A 19,117-nucleotide genomic window follows, 5' to 3' on the forward strand; every position below is an offset into this window, starting at 1 on the left:
TCCTCTCCACTTCACTTTATTCAAATTAACCTAGAAGGTATCTGACTCTTGGCAAAGTCTCAAGAAATGTAATGACCTCAATAGTTAAATTGCCATTGGAAGTATTGAGAAGGAAAATGAACGTTTTAGTCTTTCGACTCCAGTGATTTTCTTCAGTGTTTACATCAGTAGTTTGTTCCACATGAACACAAATTTGAGGTGGGAGCGGGCAGTTCTCAGAGAATATTCATCATGCCAACAAATATAATTTAATGCATCTTTGATGCTGTGCAATTATGTATTAAAATTCCACATAACTAGAAGTGTTCTTAACCAGTGGGAATTACTGTAGATAATTTCTGGTGACCTGGGGATAATTTGGGCAGCCACAAGTCATAAACAAAATATCTAAAACATTCACTTTAGGGAAAAATGAATTTGTTCTTCAAACTAATCCTATGCAGATCTATGCTGGGAAACGCAAATTCATTTAAAGCCTTTGGAGAAAACCTGCAAGACTTTTTTTTTCCTTTTAGAGTGAATTAAAAGATCAAATGTAGTGCTTAGTAAACAACACAAAAACACATCATAATTGATTACTTTCTCTTTGGGGTTAAAGAACTCTCGGTTTTAAAGAGCTTCCACTAAGCTGTACATTATTAATCTAATAGCCCAGTTACTATTTGAACTCATTCTACATATTTATTCCTTTTTATTTTCCCCTGTTACAGTCTAGAAAGCTCTTGGGCCCATATATCTCAGAATCAGGCTGCCCTATGCCTCCATTGAGGGTAGTGTAGAGTGGCACCAAATAACTGAAGGAATGCTCACAACCTTTTGATATCTTTTAAATTAAATTACACCTGCATAATTGGTAATGTCCTCATCAAATTTTCAGTTAAACTATTTGATTTTAGAAACTCAGAACAAAAATTCAGTGTTAGCACAAGTTTAGAATTTACAGTGAAATGAGAAGTTCTGTTACAACTAAAACAGGAAATACCAATTTTTGATACTTGATTTTTGGGGCCCCCAGTCATTGCATGGGAAAAGACTTTTCCACCAAGCTAACACTTCTCAACAATGATCCTGTACTAGGAAAAGAACACAAAGGTGCCTCTTGTTCTATGAAGACAATGGCATTTAAATACTAAGCTTTTCTCTAATTGAATTTTATGTTGTTTCTACTGTGGTTATTACTTCATTCAAGAAATATTTATTAAATGTCTATTAGACGCCATTTTCAACTATATTAGTAGGTTGGTAGAAACGTAATGTTCTCATTTGGATTTCAATTTATCAAATGAAAAAGATGATATAGTTAAAGTTTTAAAAATATAGATAAAATTATACATTTGGAAATGACTTTATCACTTAGCCCAACCTGTATACCTAAAGCAGGAACTCCTTAACAAATGATTATCGAGTTTCAACTTGAATATCTCCTGTGTTAGGGATCTTACTGCTTTCTCGGAAAGCCAATTGCTTGTTGGATAGCTACTTTATTTGGCCACATGACTCAGGTGAGAACAAAGACTCTGGTTTGAGGATTTGTAGGAAATTGGTACTCACAAAGCTAGTACAACCACATGTTTTATTACTATGCAGTAAAGCAAGTAGACAAAAACAAAGCAAACCAGTTACACCATTGCTTATGTGAAGAGGGAGACAAAGACCTTGGTGAAATATATACACAAGTAGTATGAGGAGAGCAGATTTATACCTTGCAGATGGGCTTAGCTGAGAAGAGGGAATTGATATTGGTGGCAACATTTTTAATCATATCCAGATCTGGTGGGGAAATTCCCTTGGTCACTTATCAATATGACACCTGGGTTGGAGTTCTTAACTGGGACCAGAAGCACAGTGAATTTTGAGTTGGTAATCAGAAAACCTAGGAATGTGTGTTGGTAGAACTGCTGCAGTTCCCCTTTATTCAGTTAAGAACTGTGATCATTTATATGTTTGACACAGAGTCAGAATGCGCACAATGGTAAAGGCCAGGATTCCTATCATTGTTTATATGTTTTTGGTCATTGAGACCACTTTATCTAAGTAACTGAATAATGGAATTCTATCATTTAATAACATGTTTCAAAAATCACAGTTACTGCTATGACTATAATTGTCCTACTAACTATTTCTAGTTCTAACTACTGAAGTCAAGCAAAATAAAATAACCTTTGCTTTTTGTATGTTTTTCTTTATATTTTAAGTGCCCTTAACTGGAAACTGTAATAATATGGTTCTAAAATCCATTTCTTCTCCAGACCTATTATACTTATTTCTTTGATCAGTCTATCTTCTGACTATATTGACAACCCTCTCCTGGATAGTATTCTAATGTCTTCAAGCAAAACTGAACACTTGTTGAATATGGTATAGAGGGAATTGTTTTTTTGTTGTTGTGTTGTTTGCTTATTTAAGTTTTTGGGGTTTTTTTGGTGGGAAGAAATAAAAGATGTCTAAATTTCCTTCAAATTCTAAGGTTTCATAAGACTATGCTGAATGGGATTCAGTTGTCTAATGGTCTTCTTAAAACATGTCCTCAAATTTAAACACAAGACTAATTATAATATTTGACCAGGAGAAAATATATTCAATTTGATAAAATTTTAATAAATACCTAATCTGCATAAAGGGCATTTTTAGGCAATAAGTGATATAAAGAAAGAAATAATTCCGACATTTTCTTCAATATTCTAATGGGGAGAGGAAGGGAGGAGATGATTTTTCACACACAATGAAGAATGTAATAAGTTCTTGGGAAAAGCCCAGGTCAATTTCTATATGGAATGTTAAGAATAAAATTTGGATTCAGTAGCATCAGGGAAATCTTTCAAGAAATTGTGTATGTTTTTTATTCAAGCATGGGAGCCAACTTTTATATGTTGATCCTTCTTTTAATGAAACTAATGCCTTTTTGAAAAAAAAAGTCAACATGGAGGAGGCCATGTTGGCAAAGTAAGGTCAGCAAGTGCCTGAATTTTCCCCCATATCCCTCTAAACAAATTCTAGAGCAGCAAAATTCCCAAAAAGACAGGGTATAATAAATTTCCAGCCCAAGACAACCTAAAAGATTGACAGGAAAGGTTTGTTGCACTGGGGTGAGAAAGGAGTACAATCCAGTACAGGACATGCCAGCACAGACCCAGCAAAAATGGAGGATGCTTTAGGGTCACTAAAGCAGTGATAGCAATGGTGGTTTCCAGACCTCTCAGCCCACAGACACCAAAGACAACTTAGAAGGTCAGCAATTCAGGTCTGTCACAGTTGGGTGGGAATGGAGCATAGACCAGAGCAGGCTGTGCCAGCATATTACCAATCCCAGCAAACCAAAAAAATGAGCAGGCCTTGGGAAACACTAAAAATGCAGTAGTAGTGGTTGCTTCTGGAACCCTCAGCTCACAGATAGTAAAGGGGACAAAGAACTGGTCAAAAGGAGATTGCAGGGGTCTTTTTGCTAACACTGAGGCAGGACTCTGTTACTTTGTCCACACCTGGATCTGGGTTATTGTCCTTCATGGCACTCCCAAGGATAGGAGAAGCATGAGCACAGCAGATCTTGTGACCATAGTGGAGGGAGAACCCTCCTCATAGATCCAGAGCAGAAAAGAGTGTTTGAGGTTGCTCACAGACCACAACATGGACTAGGAGAGTACTAAACACCTCTCTTTACATGATAGTACCTTGGAAGTACTAAAAATGTATAGGTTCCTAGAAGTATCTTTGCAAATAACTTCACAAAACCTCTGAAGCTTGAGACAATGTGCCTTCCACCCTAGAAGCAGAGCCTTATTTTAACAAAGAGTTAAAAGTCGAGTAATGGACAGTGAAAATAACCAAGAAATAGAATAATAAGCTCTGATTATTGAAAGTTACTATGGTGACAAGGGAGATCAAAACACACACTCAGAAGACCACAAAGTCAAAGCTTCTACCATCCAAAACCTCCAAGAAAAATATAAATTGGGCTCAGGCCATGGAAGAGCACACAAAGGATTTTGAAAATCAAGTAAGAGAGGTAGAGGAAAAAAAAATTGCTAAGAGAAGTGAGACTGATGCAAGAAAATCATGAAAGATGAGTCAACAACCTGGAAAAGAAGACACAAAAATAGAAAAGAAAATAACACCTTAAAAAAACAGTGTAGGTTAAATGGTAAAAGAGGTCCAAAAAGCCAATGTAAAGAATGCCTGACAAAACAGAATTGACCAAATGGAAAAGGAGGTCCCAAAGGTCAGTGAAGAAAATAACTCCTTAAACATTAGAATGGATTGGGGTGGCTAGGTGTTTCAGTTAACAGGGCACCAGCCCTGGAGTTAGGGGGACTGAAGTTCAAATCAGGCCTCAGACACTTAACACAAAAACTAGCCATGTGACCTTCGGCAAGTCACTTAACCACAATCGCTCTCCAAAAAGCCAAAAAAAAAAAATAGAATGGAGCAAATGGAAGCTAATGACTTTATGAGAAACCAAGAATCAATTGTTAAAAATCCTGTGAGGGGTGAGTGGAGCCAAGATGGAGGAAAAGAAGCAGTAAAATTTCTAGGCTCCTCCAAGAATCCTGTCACTAAACTTTAAGGAGTGAATCTGAACAGATTTTGGAGTTACAGAATCCATTGGGAGATGGAAGTTTAAAAATCACTTACCCAATTTTCTAGAAGCCAAGATGGCAAAGTAAATCGTAGCTGCTCCAATTCCCCCTCCCTGATCCAGAAAACCCAGAGATAAATGGCCCACCCAGAGTAAAATCTTGAAATAGTGGAAATAGTCTCAGGCTTAGGAGTCACTGAGAAAGGGTTTAACTGAGACAGTAAGGAGTCTGAAGTGAACAGCAAGAGCCAACAAGCCCCACCCCAATGGACCAGCAGGAGATGCAGAGGGCCAGGGTGGTGGAGCCAGCAAGCACTAAAAACACAAGACCATGTGGCCCTTAACACCACCAGGGGAATCTACTGACACCACCTTTGCTGGCTGCCAGCTGCTGAGCCTGCCTGAGTTGTAGCCCAGGGGCATAGTGGCAGAAATCTAAAGTGGCCATGCCATCCCTCTCCCACAGATTATTCTGTGAACCTCAGGGTAACTCAAGGGAAACACCGAGAGAACTGGCCTTAGCCTCAGTCTAGGTGGAGGAGCAGAGGCTACAGCATAGAAAGTCAACAACCAGGCACCTAGCTCCCAGCCTGAGAAGCATGGGTCAGAGCACTCTGTACCCCAGAAGCATAAATAAACTTTAAAAGTCAGCAAATATACAATTACAATGGGATGGAAGCCACTTGAACAGGCAGCCCCAAAAACAACTGAATCCTATTACTGTGAACAAGAAGAATCACTTTAGAAGACACCATGAACTCTACATGACCTTAAAAGGATATACATAGATAGAGGGTGTAGGTATAAATGGACTAATCTGATGATAAAAAAAAATTAAGGGTTTCAAAGGGACAGTAATAGGATAAAAGGAAAGCATAAGGCAGAAAAAGTTAAATTATGCCATACAAAGAGGCATAAAAATGTAGCATCTTAGAGGGGAAGCAAAGAGGGGATGACTATCATTTGAACATTATTCTCACTGGTTCTGGTTCAGAGGGATCAACATAATCAGTTAAGTTTAAGATTCTAACATGAAAATACGCAAAAACTGATTAAATAGGAAGGAAAGGAGGGAGGGAGAGGAGCACTGAATAAAATTACTCTCATTGGTTTGGGGTGAAAGGGGGAATAACATACTTGATAAGTATAAAAATCTATTGTGTCCTACAGGCAGTAGTAGGGTAAGTGTGGGATAAGAAGGGAAGTTGAAGGGGGGGAAATAGTAGTAAGGGTAAAGGGTAGGTAAAGAAGTGGGGTCACAAGGAGGGAACACTGAGGGAGGCAGTAGTCAAAAGGAAAATCCTTAAGGAGGGGAAGGGAGAAGGAAGAAACAAAAACATAAGCAAGCGAAGGAATAGTATGGAGGTAACGAGACAGATAGTAATCATAACTGTGATTGTGAATGGGATGAACTCTCCCATAAAATGGAGATGGATAGGAGAATGGATTAAAAACCACAATTCTACAATATGCTGTCTATAAGAAACACATTTGAAACAAGGGGATACACACAGGGTAAAGGTAAACAGCTGGAGTAGAATATCTTATGCTTCAGCTAAAGTGAAAAAAAAAGTAGGGGCAGCAATCCTTGTCTCAGATACAGCAAAAGCAAAAAGAGATAAGGAAGGAAATTATATCCTGCTAAAAGGCACCATCAAGAATGAAGCAATATCATCACTTAACATATATTCACCAAGTGGTATAGTGTACAAATTCCTAGAGGAGAAGTTAAAGAAATTAGAGGAAGAAATATATAACAAAACTATACTGGAGGGGTGTGGGGGGGGACCTTAATCTCCCTCTCTCTGAACTTGATAAATTTAACCTCAAAATATACAAGAAGTTAAGGAAGTGAATAGAATTTGAGAGGCAAGACACGATAGATCTCTGAAGAAAACTGAATGGGGATAAAAGGAATATACCTTCTTCCCAGCAGCATATGGAATGTACACAAAAATTTACCATATACTGGGGCTTTAAAAAACTCACAATTTGGGGCGGCCAGGTAGCACAGCAAGTAAGAGTACTGGCCCCAGTGTCGGGATGACCTGGGGATCAAATCCGGCCTCAGACACTTAGCACCCACCCAGAAACACCTGGCCATGTAACCTTGACCAAGTTACTTAACCCCAATTGCTTAGGGGAGGCCAGGTGGCTCAGTGAGTAAGATCACCAGTTCCAGTGTCAGGATGACCTGGGGATCAAATCCAGGCTCAGATACTTAGCACCACACACAGAAATAACTGGCCATGTAACCCCAATTGCTTTAAAAAAAAACAACTTCACAATTCAGTGCAGAAAGGCAGAAATATTAAATGCATCATTCTCAGATCATGATGCAATAAAAATTATGTGCAATAAAAAGCCATGGAAAGATAGACTAAAACCTAATTAGAAATTAAAAATTTTTATCCTAAAGAATGAGTGGGTCAAACAAAAAATTACAGAAACAATCAATAACTTCATTCAAGACAATGACAATAATGAGACAACATGCCAAAATTTGTGAGATTCAGCAAAGCCAGTTCTTAGGGGAAATTTTATATCCTCGAGTGCATACATGAATAAATTAGAGAAAATGGATGTCAATGAATTGGACATTCAATTGAAAAAGATAGAAAAATAACAAATTGAAAATCCCCAATTAAATACTAAATTAGAAATATTGAAAAGTAAAGGAGAGATTAATGAAACTGAAATGAAGGAAACTATTGAATTAATAAATAATAATAAAAGCTGGTTTTATAAAAAAAATTAAATTGACAGATCCTTAGTCAATATGATAAAAAAAGAAAGAAAACCAAATTCTGAGTATCAAAAATGAAAAGGGTAAATCTACCTCCAAAGAAGAGGAAATTAAAACAATAATTAGGAATTATTTTATCAAATTGTATGCATATAAATTTGGCAATCTTAGTGAAATGAATGAATATTTACGAAAGCATAAGTTGGCCAGATTAACTGAAAAAGCAGTAAATTGCTTAAATAACCCCATCTCAGAAAAAGGAATTGAACAAGCCATCAGTGAACTCCTTAGGAAAAATCTCCAGGGCCAGATTGATTTACTAGTGAATTCTACCAAACATTTAAAGAACATTTGATTCCAATTCTCTATAAACTACTTGGGAAAATTAGTGAAGAAATAGTCCAACCAAATATGTTTTATGACACAAATATGGTACTGATACCTAAATCAGGAAGAAATAAAAAAGAGAAAGAAAATTATAGACCAATTTCACTCATGAATATAGATGCAAAAATTTTAAATAAAATATTAGCAAAAAGACTACAACAGCTTATCTCAAGAATAATACACTTTGATCAGGTAGGATTTATTCCAGGAATGCAAGGATGGTTTAATATTAGGAAAACCATCAGTATAATTGTTCATATCAACAATAAAACTAGCAGAAACCACATGATTATCTCAACAGATGCCAAAAAGGCTTTTGAGAAAATACAACATCCATTCCTATTAAAAACACTAGAAAGTATAGGAATAAATGGAGTCTTCCTTAAAATAATAGGTAGCATCTATTTAAAGCCATTAAGTATTATATGTAATGGGGATAAGCTAGAAGCAATAAGATCAGGGGTGAAACAAGGGTATCTACTACCACCCCTCTTATTCAGTCTGGTACTTGAAATGTTAGCAATAGTAATTTTAGAAGAAAAAGAAATCAAAGGAATCAAATTAGGCAAAGAAAAGACCAAGCTGTTACTCTTTGCAGATGGTATGATGATATAATTAGAGAATCCTAGAGAATCAAGTAAAAAACTACTTGAGACAATAAATTTGGCAAAGTAGCAGGATATAAAATAAACCAACATAAATCCTTGGTCTTCCTATATATTTTTAGAGAAATTCAACAGCAAGAGATGGAAAGAGAAATCCCATTTAAAGTTAATAAAGACATTATAAAATATTTGGGAATCTACCTGCCAAAACAAACCCAGGACCTATATGAACATAGCTATGAAACACTTTTCACACAAATACAGTCAGATCTAACTAATTGGTAAAACATCAATTGCTCATGGCTGGGTTGAACTAATATAATAAAAATGACAATTTTACCTAAATTAAATTACTTATTTAGTGCCATACCTATCAATTTACCAAAAAAAAACTACCTTATAGAACTAGAAAAAAATAGTAACAAAATTCATTTGGAGGAACAAAAGATCCAGAATATCAAGGGAATTAATGAAAAGAAATTCTAGGAAAGGCATATACCAGATTTTAATCTGTATTATTAATCAGCAGTCTTCAAATCTAATTGGTACTGGCTGAGGAACAGAGTAGTTCATCAATGGAATAGATCAGCAGTCAATCACTATAGTAATCTTCTGTTTGATTAATCCAAAGACCCCAGTTTTGGGGATGAGAACTCACAATTTGTCAAAAACTTCTGGTAAAACTGAATATAGTATGGCAGAAACTCGGCATAGATCATTATTTAACACCATATACCAAAATCAAGTCTAAATGGGTGCATGGTCTAGGTATAAAGGCTGATACCATAAGCAATCTGGGAAATCAAGGAATAGTTTACCTGTCAGATTTGTGGAGAGGGGAAGACTTTATGACCAAACAAGAATTAGAGAGCATTATAAAATGCAAAATGGATATTTTTATTACATTAAATTGAAAAGCTTCTGTTCTAACAAAGTCAATGTAACCAGGATTAGGAGGGAAGTGGAAAATTGGGAAAGACTTTTTACAACCTATGTCACTGATAAATGACTCATTTCTAAAATATACAGAGAAATGAATGAAATCTATAAGAATACAAGTCATTCCCCAATTGATAAATGGTCAAATGATATGAACAAACAGTTTTCAGAGGAAGAAATTAGAGATATTTATAAGCATATGAAAAAAAATGCTCTTAATCTCTACTGATTAGAGAAATGCGAATCAAAACAACTCTGAGATACCACATCTCACTAGTCAGATTGGCTAAGATGACAAAACAGGAAAATGACAAATGGTGGAAAGGATGTGGACAAATTGGAATACAAATGCATTGCTGGTGGAATTGTGAACTGATTCAGCCATTCTGGAGAGCAATCTGGAATTATGCCCAAAGGGCTATAACTAATTTCATACCCTTTAACCCAGCAATACCACTTCTAATGTTGTATCTCAAAGAGATCATAGAAGTGGGAAGAAGACCCATATGTACAGAAACATTTTAGCAGCTCATTTTGTGGTGGCAAAGAATTGGAAATTAAGGGGGTGCCCATCAATTGGGGAGTGGCTGAACAAGTTGTGGTATATGCATGTCATGGCATACTATTGTATTATAAGAAATGAGGAACAGATGGACTTCATATTTACCTGGAGAGGCTTATACAAACTGATGCTGAGAGAGAAGAATAGAGTTAGGAGAAATTTGTACCTAATTACAGACACAACATATGTGTGATGACTAACTTTAATAGACTGGACTCTTCACAGCAATCCAGGATTACATGTCAACCCCAAAAGACTCATGATGGAGAGAGATGTCTACATTAAGAGAAAGAACTAGAAAGAACAGAGTTTGAATGCAGATTGAAGAAAACTATCTGCTTTCTTTCTTTTTCTTGTTTGGTTTTGTATATAGACCAAGGGCACAGTTGTGAGTTGAATATGAAGGGATAATATCTAAAATTAATTTAAGGGATAAGAGATGAGTGTACTGGGAGAAAGACAAAGGAGAATAAGAATGGGGTAAATTATTTCACATAAAAAAGTCAAGAGAAAGCTTTTCCAGAGGAGGGGAAGGGGGCTTGAGTAGGAGTGGGTGGCCCTCATTATCATCAGAATTGGCTCAAAGACGGAATAACTTACTCATGCAATTGGGTATAGAAATAGATCTTACCCTATAGGAAAGTAGGGCAGGGCAAAAGAGAAGGGGTGTGTGTGATAAAACAGAGGGCAGGTTGGGAGAGGGAGTAGTCCCAAGTAAACACCTTTGAGGAGGGATAGGGTAAAAGGAGAGAAAGAATAGAACAAAACATGGTAGGGAGATAGGATGGAGGGAAATGCAGTTAGCAACAATAACTGTGAAAAAAATTTAAGCCAGTTTCTCTGATTAAGACCTCATTTCTCAAACATGTAGAGAATGGAGTCAAATTTATAAAAATAAGACATTCCAAAATTAGTAAATGATAAAAAAGATCATTTTCAGATGAAATAATCATAGCTATCTATAGCTATATGGAAAAAGCCTCTAACTATTGATTGGAGAGATATAAATTAAAAAATTCTGAGGTTCTATCTCATATCTATTAGGTTGGCTAATAGGAAAGAAAAGGAAAATGATAAACATTGAAGGGGATGTAGAAAAATGATATTAATGCACTGCTAGTAGGTAGAGTTGTGATTTGATTCAACCATTCTTGTAACTGTGTCCCAAAAGTTTATGAAACCATGCATATCCTTTGATTGAGGAATACCACTACTAGGTCTGTATTTCAAGAAAAATAGAAAAAAAAAAGAAAAAGGACATATATGTACAGAAAAATTTATAGCAGCTATTTTCTAGGATAAAAAATTAGAAATGGAAGGAATACCCACCAAATAGGGAATGACTGAACAATCTGTATTATGTGATTATGATGGAATCCTATTGTAGTATCAGAAATGATGAGCAGGGTACTTTCAGAAAAACCTGGAAAGACTTGCATAGGCTGAGGCAAAGTGAAAAATGTACTGTGTACAAAATAACAGTAATATTGTAAGATGATCAGCTTTGAATGACTTAACTATTCTGAGCAATACAATGATCCAAGACATCTCTGAAGGACATATGATGAAAAATGCTATCTAACCCCATAGAAAGAACTGACAGTATCTGAAAACAGACTGAAGCATACTTTTTAAACTTTATTTTTCTTGAGTGTTTTTGTCTATATTTTCTTTCACAACATAATGTAATTGTAATGTAATTTTGAATTTGAAGATCCCTCTGTGTTGGCAAAAGTAGCAGGTACTTAACACTTAGTAACTGACCAAGCCTTTGGTTTGGGGGGAACAGAAGGTATGAAATTCTGTCTCCTGTTACTGATGTAACAGGAAGGGGTTGGCTGATTACACTGAAAGAGGAAGCTAATGCTGTGTATATAAGGAAAGCTCCAGAGAGGCATTGTCAGAATCTTAAAATCTATTCACAGTAGTATTCTTCTGGCAAGCTTCTGTGCATGGCATTACACATAACTATCATGGATATGTTTTGCATGACTACACTTGTATAATCTATATTTAATTAATTGCCTTCTGAATGGTGGGGGGGAGTAGGGAGGGAAAGAGATTATTTGGAACTTGAAGTTTTAAAAAGGCATTTTAAAAATTGTTTTTACCTGTCCCTGGGGAAAAATAATATACTAAAACAGAAAAGTCAATACTAAAAGAAAGTTTAAAACAATTTTAATATTATGAAGATATATGCTGTTTGTTTTTACATAAAAATATTTGAAGGATGGGAAGAATTTTAATAGATAGAGGCTGGATTTGAACTCAGGTCCTCTTGACTCCAGGGCCAATACTTTATTCACTGCACCACCTAGCTGCTGCATTTTAAAAGGCAGAGAACAAAATGAACATATTTATTCCATGAATAGAGAGGAAATAAACTTAAACACAGGCAAAATAAAGAGAGAAGTTGAGAAAACAAATGGGGATAGTAAGTGATGCAATTTTGAAAGAATGTGGACTATTTGAAGGAGAGTAACACAAAATAAGTATAGAAATTTAGGTGAAACAGTTTCTTGAGATACTCAAATGTGAGTCTAGTGAGACTAGGAATTCATGCTTCATTCATTAGGCAACTGGGAGGTCTGACAATCTTTGATTAGAAGAGTAGTAGATGATAGCTGTGCATTAGAAGATTAATCATGCAGAAGTATGAAAGATAAATTTTAGACAGGGGATAATGGAGGCAGGTAGATGAGTTAGGAAGCTATTTTGATTGAGAAAGAAAAAAAATGTACCTCGTTTAAACTTGATATAATCATATTGGAAAATAGGGAAGATATTTTACATATTTCATGTAAGTTCCTGGAAACCAAATGGCTATGGGGGTGAGGAAGAAGGAAGATGAAAAGGTGTTTGGTTTCCAGGCTTAGGTTACTAGAGTACTTGTGGAGCCATCCATACAAGCAAAGAAGGAGAAAATGTTGAGTTTATTTTTTGGGCAAGTTAATTTTCAGGATCTGGCAGGAAATCAATTAGGAAGTATATTGAAGATAGTTTGAAGAGGTGACTGGATTTCTATCTATTGGTTGGCAATGGATATACAGGTTTAAGAATTAGCTGTATCTCTATACAGCAAGGTAGTACAGTGGGTAAATCACTGGACCTGGAGTCTGGAAGACCCAGGTTCAAATTTAGTATTAAAGACCACATGACCTGGGCAAGTCACTTAAATGTTTACACCAGTTTCCTTATTTACAAAATGAACTGGAGAAGGAAATAGTGAACCATTCCATTATCTTTGCCAAGAAAACCCCAAATGGGGTGCCAAAGAGCCAGGCATGACTGAACCATAACAATGACAACATCAGCAACAGCAGTAGCAGTTGCACCAAATCTACTAATTGGATAGTGGAAATCATGAAAATAGAAGACAATATGGAGGGAGCATGGTATACTGAAATGAGCAATCTGTATTCATGTCCCATCTTTGTTACTTTTTACATCTGTGATCTTTAAAAAGTATATAATTTAACTTTTCTTGGGCTCAATGTCTTTGACCAAGAAATTTTAACTATAAACCTGTGATCTTAAAATTCTTATAAAAATAAGATAAAAGAGTTAAGGAAAGGACCTTGGAAGATATCAAGGTTTATAAGGTAGAAGGATAATAAAAAAAAAACTAGTAATGACAGCATATAAAGATAATCAGAAAGAAAAAAGAACAACTCTGACAAAAGTACCTCAAAAATTAAGTGGGGTAAATATATCAAGAAAGCTATGACTTTCCATGGCAAATACTGCAGAAAATTAATGAAGAATGAGGACAGAAAATTTCTTATTTGCTAGTAAGGTATCTATTACTTTTTGTAAGAATAGCTTCAGCAGAATAGTAAGAAGGAAGCTAATTGTATGGACAGTCATTTCAGGAAGAATATAATCAAAATGAAGAATGCAGAATACCTAGAAGACACAAAGCAAGATGGTAAAAGGGTTAAAGAACATTGTGTAAAACAATTGTTTGAAGGAACTACAGACATTTAGCCTTGAAAAAAAAGGTTTAATGGTGTTAGAAGGGTATTATATATCATATATATGATAATATGCAAATAATAATAGCATTCAATATTTTGTAGTTCTAACAAGCAGAAGAAATTAAACTTGTTCTGCTGGTTTCCAGAGATTAGAACTAGGAGCAATATAGGAAGTCTCAAAAGGGATAGATTTAGATTCCCTTCAATAGATGAATGATTTTACCTATATAGGTAGATCTTCTTATGCTACAGATCACAACTCATTCAGGATTCTTATTCTGTGCAAATCTTTTTCAATTCCTCCCATTAATTATCCACAGATAGCTCATCCATCTTTAGTATCTTGATTTGATGTGGATGCTAACAGAGGATGGCTATCATTCTTAATACAATTTCAACTAATCTTTTTTTTCCAGTCATGTCTCATATCATATCCTGTATGCCATTTCTCTTGCACAATTTCTCACTTTTATCATGTTTATTCTTGCTCACATCATTTTCTTTATTTGATAATTAACTTTAATTCTTAGGAAATTGCAATACACTATGATTGTGAGCCATACCACTACAACAAAGAATAGGGTAAGCAAATTGTTCCTTCATGTTCTGGAAGAATCCTGGAGTCATTAAAAGAATTGCATTGTTTCTCAAATGCAATCCAAACCATTGCCCTCCTCTGTTCATTTTGGGGCCCAGTTCATTGTCGATATTCTGGTTGAGACCCAGGTATATCAAGTTTATCAGTTATCTTTCCATTTGGGTTTCATAATCTAGACAAAGACATTTTTGAGTCCTACTGAATATTTGATTTTTCTTTTGCGAATATCTACCCTGAAGTCTCTTTTTGATTAATAATTTTGCTTATGAGACACTTCAGTGTTAGAAGCTTCATGCTATAAGCATAATATCATCCACATTGAGACATACCTTCAGGTTCTAACAGTCTATTGGGAATTATTCCAAATCTATGCAGGACAGTTTTTATGGCTATAGCTATTGCCTTTGGCAAGCATATTTTTATGCTTTGAATGAATGATCAAAGGGTTATCCAAAATATATCTTCTTAGGCACATATCCTTCAAGAAATCTTGTGTCATTTTCCATATGCAGAGAAGACAAATCATGGATATGAACACAATGCCTTTTTTAAAAAGTCAACTTTAAAAATATCTTTAAGAAAATGTGTGATTATAAAGATATAGTTTGCCATAAAAGTCATTTGTGATGATATACCAGATTCTTTTTTATTTATTCATCAAGGATTACCTGAATGTGTACATTTTTCTTGTAAATTTTTGTAGAGATGGGAGGCTTAGAAGTCACTGATTCCTGATATCATTTCACTTTTCTTGGTAATATGGTACAAGATTTTTCCATACTTTTGATAACTTTCCTTCCTTCACATAGCTTTAATATCAGTTCTCTAATGGTCCCAGAAAGACATTCTTGATTCCTATTGAAATGTTGATGTCCTCAACCATGGGCCTCTATGAAGTTTAGATTCGGTCTAGTCCCTCTGCTTACCAGGCAAAGTGCTTGATTCACTGTGCTGACTAGCATAACTGTTACTTTCATGGTAATCTTTTTTTTTCCTTTTATTTTTTTTCTAAAGCAATTGGAGTTAAGTAACTTGCCCAAGGTTACATGGCCAGTTATTTTGTGTGGGTGTTAAGTATCTGAGGCCAGAATCGATCCCGGGTCCTCTCAACTCTGGGGCCAGTGCTCTTACTCACTGCACCACCTAGCTTCCCCTTTTCCTTTTAATCTTACAAGGTAAGGACAATTATTATTATCTGCATTTTACAATTGAGGAAACTGAGGAAGATAGTTCTGGGTCATACATTTGTGTCTGACATCATATTTGAATTCAAGTCTTACTAATTCTTGACAAAATATCCACTATGCCACCTAGCACAATGATTACTTTAAGGCATTTAAAAAAAAACAATGTTTATGGGAATATGAGATAACTATGAACTCATGAAATGAGGTTTCATGTTCCCTTTGGAGACATGAAAATCCCAAAACTAATAATGCCTATTTAGCTTTCATAGGTGAGCATGTAAACTAGCTTTCCATTTAACTTCAAGTAACTTTTGCATTTTGAATACATATACAAAGATTACAGCATATTATATACATACATATGTGTGTGTTTATATATATATATATATATATATATATATATATATATATATATATATTCCTCTCTTATTTTTTCAATTCAGCAGACTCAAGTCTTCATCTCAGTTTCATCTCCATTAGATTGTGAGATTCTTAAAGGTAGAGACTATCTTTTGCCCCAGTGCTTAGCATAGTGTCTGGCACTATGTCATAATATGTGATTAAAATATCTTTATTGATTGATTGGTCTCAGAAGCCCAGAAATGCCATGGACATTGTTTTTTCATAGTCCATTCTGTGTAATATCAATGGATTATGCAGAAACATTTGTCACATTTAGTTAAATCTTGAAATTTCTGAGTGAAAAATAAAAAAAAATACTTTGATGCCATAATTTTCCTTAGTCATCACTAAATCTTATGTGCGACAAGACATTATTTGATGCAAACAGATATTTTAAGAATAATGCCAGAAAAATAAAGATTAAAAAGTTGCTATTAAAGAAGTTCTCTATTGGCATTATATTTACTTCCTTTTATTGTTCATGATTCAATATATAACTCAGATTAGTTTTCGTGAACAAAAAAGAAAACATATTAATGCAGGTATAGTAGGACAACTAGCTGCTTCCTGAATTTCTCATAGAACCATAGACAAATCTGGAAACAACTTTAAAGATCTTGTCATACAAAGCCCTTATATTACAAAAAAGAAGATTCAAGTTGATGGAAGTCATAAAGACCGCATTAGAGACAATATTTGAACCCAAGTCTTCTGGATTTGAAGCCTATCTCAAGACAGTGCTCTTTCCACAGCACAATGCTGCCTCCTACCCTATAATCAATAAATTTGGTTACTTCCTCATTCCTTTCAGAGAAGTAGAAATGCTTAAAATCATAAATCCTTCTACCTACCATTGACATTTTTTTTTCACTGCACCATGTTAGTAAGACTGATTTCAAAATCTGTGTGAACCTTAACAAGTGATTTAACTACTGGATGGATAAAGAGGGCTATTTAGAAGACGTATCAGTTGAATTGAGACTTAAGAGGACCCAAGTCTTTCAAGACATGGGACTGAGAAAAAGAATTCAAGTTATGGGCCCCAGATTCCTAATTGGTAAAAACTGAGGGATATGTACAAAATGACCTCTAGATCTCAACTAATGACTCTGTGAAAGACTTTCCTTCAAATATAAGATAACAGTCAAAAGGTCGAGTGATACAATCTAAGGATTTACTATTTTTCAAACTAGAGGAAATAGTTATCTCATACTAGAAACATTCCAGCAAATCAAATTTTGTATAACCTTAAAATAACTTGATTGAATGTATAAGTTTTTAAAAATTTTAATCTTAAACATTTTAAAGAACAACATCTTCCCCACCTCCCATACACACTGATAGGTTACTAAAACAGTTTAAGAAGATTAGAGTTCTAGAATGAGACATAGTTCTAAAGATAAACTGATTGGGTGTCAGGTGTGTTGTTACATACTTAGCGTGGCGAATATCTGGCAGTGATCTCTCCAAAGCAATGTTGTTGCTCACAAAAATATTGAAACCATTTTCTCTGTAAGCTGAATCATCATGGTCTTCTTCAGTGAGAGGATAAGGCTTTCCATGTTCACCCTTGCCTAGAAGGAAGAAAAAAAATGGTAATAAGCCTGAAGAAAAAAGTGAAGTCTAAATGTTGTGATTCTGGGTGGATTTTTTACTTCTGGTCATGAAGGATTGGTATCAACTCTGTGCTATTTGAATCTTCAATGAACTGTGTATTTCAACAATGGAGTCAGTGTAGATGGCCTTGAAGAAAAGAAGACCAAATTTTGTGTCTTACCAGCATTACAGACTGGCTAACTATTCCTTGGTGTGTTACTTAAACTCTCACTACCCCCAGGTAACTAAGATGACAAATTGCAAAACAAGTACTTGCATACATTAGTAAGGTGAGCTTCTCTGGGTTTTTTCTCCAGCCATGAAATTACAGGTCAATGCTTCGATTTCTATACCCCCAAAAAGATATTTTAAAATAAATCTTAGATTAATTATGGGGATAAACAAAGAAGGGGATCAAAATAATTTGAATAAATATTCATAGTTATAAGGATCTAAAAGATTTTGGCACAATAAAATAACTTTTCTAAGGAAATATAGGATGGTGTGAATTTCTCAGATAAAATTTAAGGGAAAAGAAGATAATTGTAATGTTTTTAGTGCAATTAATTCAGAATTGAGAAGTAAATAACCTAATCTCACGGAGAATATTTGAGCTGTGTGATTAGTTTTAGACAACTGAAGAGTACATCCTTCCCAAACATCTTGAGAACATACTACTTCCATTCCAGCCATTATACCCAATTTCCCCTTGAGAGGTATCTTGGATTTCATCCTTAGGGTTCCTGTGTTCCACAACATACATTTTCACTTCATTTTGCCCCAAACCAGACCTTTCTTCACTTCACTTTGCCACCAAATAGATATAGCATACGATATACTTTGTTATCAACATTTTCCTGATTTTTAAATGGATTTATTTGTCTGAAATCTTTTAAAATACCCAGTAATATTAAGATCATAAAGAATAACATAATAACCTTGTTGCCTAAAGCAAATGTTCAAAAACAAATCTGATTTATTCATTTTCTAAATTAAAAAGCATATATCAAGGACCCATTCCATGCCAGGAATAGCTAATATAAAGACAAAACTAGTTTTTGACTAAGAGAAACTTACTTTCTGTTGGGGGAAAATATTTACTCAGAATTATGAATACAAAATTCCTGCAAAGAATTGGAGAACATAGACTATAATATTCCAAAAAGGCAAAAAGATGTTGACTTACAATTGAGATTAATTTACCCAGCAAAACTGATTCTTGAATATTAAGTAGGCAATTGAATTTTTAATGAAATAGAGGATATTCAAGCATTCTTGATGAAAGGACCATAAGTTATCAAAATCTTTGAAATATAAATACACATGAAAAAAGAAAAAAAAGGTAAAATAAAAGTGAGCAATCAAAAGGGACTGTATATAAGGCTGGAATCTTACCATTCTAATGGAGGATAAGGATACATACATATATATATATATATATATATATATATATATTGCTATCTCTATCTATCTATCTATCTATCTATATATTGCTATCTCTATCTATCTATCTATCTATCTATCTATCTATCTATCTATCTATCT

The 19,117-nt window shown here is 34.8% G+C and overlaps 1 protein-coding gene across 1 annotated transcript in view; it reads right to left on the reverse strand.

The window, feature by feature from the left end:
- The window catches only part of GALNTL6 (polypeptide N-acetylgalactosaminyltransferase like 6), a 226,156-nt gene that overhangs the window by 82,741 nt on the left and 124,298 nt on the right, over nucleotides 1–19,117 (reverse strand). The window contains exon 3 of the mRNA XM_069100484.1: nucleotides 17,412–17,550. Coding sequence (XP_068956585.1) covers nucleotides 17,412–17,550 — 139 coding nt within the window. The remainder of the gene's footprint in view (nucleotides 1–17,411; nucleotides 17,551–19,117) is intronic.

The sequence above is a fragment of the Petaurus breviceps genome, unplaced genomic scaffold (assembly GCF_028583685.1).
Source record: "Petaurus breviceps papuanus isolate PSGF00001 unplaced genomic scaffold, PetGlider_PUasm1.0 126, whole genome shotgun sequence".
NCBI lineage: Eukaryota > Metazoa > Chordata > Mammalia > Diprotodontia > Petauridae > Petaurus > Petaurus breviceps.